At 37.9% G+C, this 8,399-nt stretch overlaps 1 protein-coding gene across 1 annotated transcript in view; it reads left to right on the top strand.

The window, feature by feature from the left end:
- The first annotated feature begins 6 nt into the window (after nt 1–6).
- KCTD8 (potassium channel tetramerization domain containing 8) overlaps nt 7–8,399 on the top strand; it is a 232,953-nt gene continuing 224,560 nt past the window's right edge. Inside the window, exon 1 of the mRNA XM_014548722.1 lies at nt 7–306. Coding sequence (XP_014404208.1) covers nt 51–306 — 256 coding nt within the window. The 5' untranslated portion in view covers nt 7–50. The remainder of the gene's footprint in view (nt 307–8,399) is intronic.

Genomic DNA, 8,399 nt, shown 5'->3' with positions numbered 1-8,399 from the left:
CCGTGCGCGACAACCAGGCGGACGCCAAGTTCCGGCGGGTGGCGCGCATCATGGTGTGCGGGCGCATCGCGCTGGCCAAGGAGGTCTTTGGAGACACGCTCAACGAGAGCCGCGACCCCGACCGCCCTCCCGAGAAGTACACGTCCCGCTTCTACCTCAAGTTCACCTACTTGGAGCAGGCGTTCGATCGTCTGTCCGAGGCCGGCTTCCACATGGTGGCGTGCAACTCTTCGGGCACCGCCGCCTTCGTCAACCAGTACCGCGACGACAAGATCTGGAGCAGCTACACCGAGTACATCTTCTTCCGTAAGTTCGCAGTGTTCGCATGTCCTGTTTTCCCCCAACCCGGACGGACAGGGTGTCTCAGCGGGCGCTGGTTCATTAATGAGCGATGGGGGCTCTCCCTGCTCTCCCTGCGCTCCTCGCCACTGGCTGTACGCCTTCTCCTTTAGCGATCTCCACTTGGTCCCTTAGGAGCGCGTAGTTCCTGCGCAGTCCTCTGTCTGAACTTAACTGATTTTGCCCTCTCCTCCACCCTGCACCTGGCAGGCCTGGGCTCCCTTCTGCGGCGGAGGGCAGGGAGGGGGCCTGGGAGAACTGGCTGGGCACAGGGGTTCTCCTTTTTCTCTCGGCGCCTGCGGGACGCCTGGGGATCAATATAGGTGCGTCTCAGTGTTTCCTCTCCGAGGGCAGGGTAGCAGGGAGGCGCCGCCGCGCACCGCCGGGATCACCTCCGGTTGGTACGGGTCTAGGCGCACGAGCGCCCCAGGAGGGGTGGTTTCAGAAGGAGGCAACCTGAGAAGTGATGGCTGTGCCTCCAGAGCCCCTCAGGGGGCGGGGGCGTGAGCGGCTGGTGGGAAAGAGGTCTCCATCGACCGAGAGAAACCTCAGATTTTTTCCCGCGCCACCTGTCATCCCTAATTGCTGGGTGTTTTGGACGGCGGAAGCTGGAGGGAACCAAAGAGTGTGCATGTCTGAGTGCTGTTGTCAGGGCTGGAGATTAGGAAGGGACTGTGTGTGTGTGTGTGTGTGTGTGTGAGAGAGAGAGAGAGAGAGAGAGAGAGAGAGAGAGAGAGAGAGAGAGAGAGAGAGAGAGAGAGAGAGAGAGAGAGAGAGAGAGAGAGAGAGAGAGAGAGAGAGAGAGAGAGAGAGAGAGAGAGAGAGCCCTCCTTCTGGACATCTCAAATGCAAAGGGGGTGGGGAGTTTGAGTCGACTTTCCAAGGGTGAATAAATCGTGGGATATTCTGAAATGAGGGAATGAGGGAGAGGATTTGGAAAGCATTTGGCATGATGCTTTGTGCAGTGCCCTTCAGGAGGGGTTTTTGTGGATCAAGTTCAAGAACTCCACGGAATATCACTGGGGCTTGGGAGGTGGGGAGGCGGAGCAGGCTCAGTTCTCAGTGGTGTTTAGACAGCGAGGAGGGCCACAACTGAGAGCTGTTTGGGAAAATGAAAAGCCAGCTGGGATGGCAGCAGGAACATCATTTGGCAAACGGTGTTTCTTTGGCAAGACACAAGAAGCTTCGAAATGTGCCTGTACTATTAGGGAGAGTACCATTGGCCGTCCATGATAGAAACAAACCAGTTTTAATTGTATTTGTTTATTTTGGTAATTTACTCACTGTTTGAGAATTAGACAATTTTTTTGCACTTTATTTTGACTGGAGAAGTGGGAAGTCTCCTTGCACAGGCACAAGCTTGATTGGAAGGTGCTCATGGTATATTCTAGTAACCTTTGAGGCAGTGTGATAAGACACAGCAGGCTCAGTCTTAGAGTTAGATTGTCTTTTTAAATAGAGTGGATTTTCTGAGAAAACAAAGCATTTCAACAGAGAAGCAAAGAAAGTGTCCACTGAAGTCGTGGATAAAAATCTAATTGTCTTAATTATATCAAAGTGCTATTACAAGTTGCACAGTAATAAAAAGATAGAAAAGCCACCCAAAGGAAGGTGGGTGTTTTTTTTTTTTTTACTGCATATATATAATATCTCTTCACTATATTTAAGTAATTAAACTATTTAGCAGTATTCTTTACATCTCATCCCTTATTAACATTTGAGATTTTAAACATTTATCATTTCAACATGGATATATTTTCAAGCATTTCAGAAGATGAGATGAAATGAACTTTTGACTCTCTTGTGGTTAGTGATTTTTGTTAGAGCAGATTTAAGCATGTGTTCTGCAGTTAAGTTTCTTGCATTTTGGAATCTTTTATAGATTTGGTCTTTTTGTCCATAGAAAGTTGTGGACTTAAAAATGTTCATTAACAAGAATACATCCAGAGACAAATGGTAGGGGATGGGGGGGGATTAGAGAGTGACCAAAGGACTTGTATGCATGCATATTAGCATAACCAATGGACACAGACACTGGGGCAGTGGGGGCTTGCCCAGGTGGGAATGGCTGGGGTGGGGGTCAATTGGGGAAAAAGAAGAGATATGTAAAACTTTAGACAATAAAAAATGTTCATTAGTTAGATTATAAAGAGATAATAACAGGTTATCTCTAACTTATGAAAAAAATTGTCCTTAAAATAGTACATTGAAGTTGGAAACTCAGCCAATTTAACTAATAAGGTAATTTGAGAGAGATATTTGGAATTCAGAATATTTCACTTCTGGGGCTAGAAGAAATGTTAACAAAATAAATAGTCATATTATGAATAACCTTTTGCAGAGTATTCATATAACTAATGAGCTCTGAGATTCATTCATAAAAATCCCAGAAATCGAAGGAAGCAACCCCAAAACTTTCCTCATTAATTACCCTGTAGGGGAAAATTTCAGATTAAATATTGCTCTTTTGAAGTGGTATTCCAGTCATTGGACAGTCTAATTTAGTTGTCACTTTAAATTTATTATGTAAAGTTGATATTGAATACTATTATACATACACTTATTTTATGTTTTATATAGCTTGCAGCATATTTTCACAAATTATTTTGGACAGGATTCCTTTTAAAATTGGAAATGAAAATACACTGTAAAATATTTGTATTTCCATCTTATTCAGTTTAGGTAATGATGGAAGTATACAGCATATAATTACCTTGTTTAGAGGTCTTTATTTAAAATGAATATCAGTGTTATTCACTAAAAACAAAATTATTGGATGACCTTGTTTGTCCACTATGTTTCAAATACAGAAGAGGGCCTTACCTTTTATTTTTCCTTTGACACAGTACTTTCAACAAATATATTTATTTAGTGTATAACATGCATCAGTCATGTTAACACACTTTTAAATTCAGGCTGCACATGAACTTAGTTTGAAGCTTTCCTAAAACTAGAGAATTGTAGTTTATACACTCAAATGCCAATTTCAGCTCCTCACCTACCTCCTTTTGCCCCTTTATAAATAGGAAGAGAGTGGCATATGGTTCAGTAGTTGCAACACTTGCTATTTGCCAAATGTGTGATATTGGCTAAATTATTTAATTGTTCAGTGTCTCAGTTTCCTCACCAGTCTAATATAATTATAGTATCAATTTAATAGGATTTGAGAATAAACATAAAGTGCTTAGAACAGTGCTCGACCTGTAGTAAAAGTTTACAAAGGTTAGCTGTTAACAATTATAAGTAATAGAGGACAGATTTTATTATTCTTGTTAATGTTAAATTTTAATTTTGCTTTATAGTAAGGATAATTTATTACATTTTAAAGTTAATTGGAGAATTATTTTGCAATTAAATGATAGTATAATAAACTTTCAGAAGTTTGAAACAACCAATTTAATAACCAACTTCTTTCCTGGAACTTGAAATTTTCAGGCCAAGTTCAAGTCACCTGGCTTTGCGAATCATACTCCAGTTAGTTTCTTTGGATTAACTCCAACAGAAGCCTTTTCTGATTCAGCGCCAAGAATTGCTTTAACGCTGTCTGCTAGGACTTGAAATTTTGGCAGTATTTTCTGACTGTATTCAAGTCACTGGGTTGTAATGCTAAAGGTTATATACAGAACATTAAACATGGAATACCAGCTTCATTTAGCTACATGGACACTCTTATCTGTTCTCAGTCATAACTCATTATTTTATCAATTCATTTACAGTAAAATCTGCAACATTTATTAGTACTATTACATTTCATGTTACTCTTTTAATAATTAAGATGGGTTGCTCTTTCTTGAAGAAAACCAGTGATTTATTGGGCTTTCTTTTTTGAGGGGGTGTCTGTTATGTGTATTTCTGGCTGTTTTTCGCAACATCTGCTTGAAATGTGATACACAGACCACCATAGTTAAAACTAGCATTACACATGTCCTTCATTTCTCATAATCGGTGAGTTTACCATATTACTGATTTATTGATCTTCTGTTACAGCGTTTTGAGTTTTGCGCTCCATATGTTGACTGAGTAACATGTGGTGCCAAAGTACACCCTTCTCTAGGATTTCTCTGTATATCCATTTTTGTTGTGCTGTATGAGAGTGCCAGATCTAGGAATTCATGCTATTGTTGAACTGGTATGTGAAGTCTAATTCATCTTATTAGATTTTTATTTTTTAAAAAAATTTAGCCCTAACCATTTTGGCTCAGTGGCTAGAGCGTGGGCCTGTGGACTGAAGGATCCCGGGTTTGATTCCAGTCAAGGGCATGTACCTTGGTTGCGGGTGCATCCCCAATGGGGGTGTGCAGGAGGCACTTAGAAACACATACAGGACAGTGAAATTGAACCCCATCTCATACCACACACAAAAATTAACTCCAAGTGGATCAAAGGTTTAAAACATAAGACCTAATACCATACAACTCCTAGGAGAAAACTTAGAGAAGAAGCTCATCAATATTGATCTTGGCATACATTTTGAACATAATACAAAAAGTACACTCACACAAAAAAGAAAAATCATCAAATGGGACTACATAAAACTCAAAAGCTTTTACAGAGCAAAATAAACAGTTAATAAAATGAAAAGACAATTTACAGAATGGGAGAAAAATTTTACTAACCATATACCAAGTAAGGGGTAATATCCAAAATATAAAGACTTCAATCAACTTAATAACAAAAAAGAACTAATCCAATTAAAATGGGCAGAACTAAATAGACATTTTTTCTAAAGAAGACATCAAAATGGCCAATAGGCACATGAACAATGCTCAACATCACTAATCAGGGAAATGCAAATCAAAACCACAGTGAGATATCATCAAGAGGACAAGAGGCAGCAGGTGTTGGCAAGGATGTGGTAAAAAGGGAACCCTTAACTATTGTTGGTGGAAATGTAAACTGGCCAACCACTATGAAAAATTAAAACACAGAATGACCATATGATCCAGCAACTCCACTTCTGGGTATACACCCAACATAAATGAAAACAGAATTTCAATAAGATATAAGACAGGGAAATGCAAATCAAAACCACAGTGAGATATCATCAAGAGGACAAGAGGCAACAGGTGTTGGCAAGGATGTGGTAAAAAGGGAACCCTTAAATATTGTTGGTGGAAATGTAAACTGGCCAACCACTATGAAAAATTAAAACATAGAATGACCATATGATCCAGCAACTCCACTTCTGGGTATACACCCAACATAAATGAAAACAGAATTTCAATAAGATATAAGAACTCTCCATCACTTTATCACAGTATTCTTCACAATAGTCAAGAAAACATGCCAAATGTCAATCAACAGATGAATGAATAAAAAATGTGTTACATATACATAATGGAATATTATTCAGCCATGAGGAAAGAGGACTTCCTGACATTTGCAACAATATGAATGGACCTTGAACATATTATGTTGAGATAAGTCAGACACAGAGAAATACTGTATGATAATCATGTATATGTGGAATCTAAAAATGTTAAACCTGTAAAGAGCAGAGAGTAAAGAGCAGTGGTTGGGGGAGGAGAATAAGAGTAACGGTGTTTAAGGGTACAAGCTTGTAACAAGAAATTATAAGCTATAGAGATCTAATACACAGTATGATGAATATAGACAATAATAAATGTAAACTGGCCAACCACTATGAAAAATTAAAACATAGAATGACCATATGATCCAGCAACTCCACTTCTGGGCATATACCCAACAGAAATGAAAACAGAATTTCAATGAGATATAAGCACTCTCCATCACTTTATCACAGTATTCTTCACAATAGTCAAGAAAACATGCCAAATGTCAATCAACAGATGAATGAATAAAAAATGTGTTACATATACATAATGGAATATTATTCAGCCATGAGGAAAGAGGACTTCCTGACATTTGCAACAATATGAATGGACCTTGAACATATTATGTTGAGATAAGTCAGACACAGAGAAATACTGTATGATAATCATGTATATGTGGAATCTAAAAATGTTAAACCTGTAAAGAGCAGAGAGTAAAGAGCAGTGGTTGGGGGAGGAGAATAAGAGTAACGGTGTTTAAGGGTACAAGCTTGTAACAAGAAATTATAAGCTATAGAGATCTAATACACAGTATGATGAATATAGACAATAATATTGTACTATAATTATGTAATGTGATAAATATCATGTCATCAGTAATCATATAGCAATACATAAATGTTTCCAAGTTACATGCAGCATACCTTAAACTTAAAAAAAACACACACAACTCACTGTGAAATTATATGCATGAAAATCCTTACCCTCGATCTGCAAAGATACATTCTAGATGCAGCCTTCACCAACCAGAAGAGGTCAATATATCTGAGAATTATCTCTGAATGGCTGCCAGCATTTGCCTTAGATACCTGCTTTCTTCAAATACCTAGACTTTTAGCAATTAGAAAACTTATATTCATATAATAAAATGAAAAGACAATTTACAGAATGGGAGAAAAATTTTACTAACCATATACCAAGTAAGGGGTAATATCCAAAATATAAAGAATTCAGTCAACTTAATAACAAAAAAGAACTAATCCAATTAAAATGGGCAGAACTAAATAGACATTTTTTCTAAAAGAAGACATCAAAATGGCCAACAGGCACATGAACAATGCTCAATATCACTAATCATCAGGGAAATGCAAATCAAAACCACAGTGAGATATCATCAAGAGGACAAGAGGCAACAGGTGTTGGCAAGGATGTGGTAAAAAGGGAACCCTTAAATATTGTTGGTGGAAATGTAAACTGGCCAACCACTATGAAAAATTAAAACATAGAATGACCATATGATCCAGCAACTCCACTTCTGGGCATATACCCAACAGAAATGAAAACAGAATTTCAATGAGATATAAGCACTCTCCATCACTTTATCACAGTATTCTTCACAATAGTCAAGAAAACATGCCAAATGTCAATCAACAGATGAATGAATAAAGAATGTGGTACATATACATAATGGAATATTATTTAGCCATGAAAAAGAGGACATCCTGACATTTGCAACAATATGAATGGACCTTGAGCATATTATGTTGAGATAAGTCAGACACAGAGAAGTACTGTGTGATATCACTTAGATGTGGAAACTAAAAATGTTAAACCTGTAAAGAGCAGAGAGTAAAGAGCAGAGAGTAAAGATCAGTGGTTGGGGGAGGGGAATAAGAGTAATGGTGTTTAAAGGTAGAAGCTTGTAACAAGAAGTTCTAAGCCATAGAGATCTAATACACAGTATAATGAATATAGATAATAATATTGTACTATAATTATGTAATGTGATAAATATCATGTCTTCAGTAAACATATAACAATATATAAATGTTTCAAAGTAACATGTGGTATACCTTAAACTTAAAAGAAAAAACGCAACTCACTGTGAAATTATATGCATGAAAATCCTTACCCTCCATCTGCAAAGAGACATTCTAGATGCAGCCTTCACCAACCAAAGAGGTAAAAAAATCTGAGAATTATCTCTGAATGTCTTCCAGCATTTGTCTTAGATACCTGCTTTCTTCAAATACCTAGACTTTTAGCAATTAGAAAACTTATATTCATATGTGTAGCGTAGTTTCAATAGGAGCTGATTGAGTTGAAATCTAACATAGTTTTTCCAAAATTGAGGAGATATGTACTTGAATCCAAAATCTAGCCTGAAATTTTTGGCCAAATGCCCAAACTCTGAGCAATGTTCGAGCCCACCTGGCCTTGTGACCATTTGTTCTCTTACACAAAACTGCTGAAAATCAAAGCTAAAATCCTTCATCAGAAATATATAGAGTATAATTAAGAGATGCTTTGCCTAAATACAACCTATAGTTTGAGACAATATTCATTGAATATCTGTATTCTTGTTAATTATGTCAAAATGTGTGACCAGCAGTAGACTTAAAAGAATGCATTTTTCCCCCTAATCAGTGTCACCTAGAAGAAACTTATTTTAATGATAAATTACAACTGGTTTTACATTTAGTAGGTCAACAACTGTTCTAAAGTTTTACTAATGATAATGATAATGGAATCAGATAATGCTACCAG

This window comes from Myotis brandtii, unplaced genomic scaffold, assembly GCF_000412655.1.
Source record: "Myotis brandtii unplaced genomic scaffold, ASM41265v1 scaffold520, whole genome shotgun sequence".
NCBI classification, from domain to species: domain Eukaryota; kingdom Metazoa; phylum Chordata; class Mammalia; order Chiroptera; family Vespertilionidae; genus Myotis; species Myotis brandtii.
The sequence above is the reverse complement of the archived record's forward strand: the minus strand, read 5'-3'. Positions and strand labels throughout refer to the sequence as shown.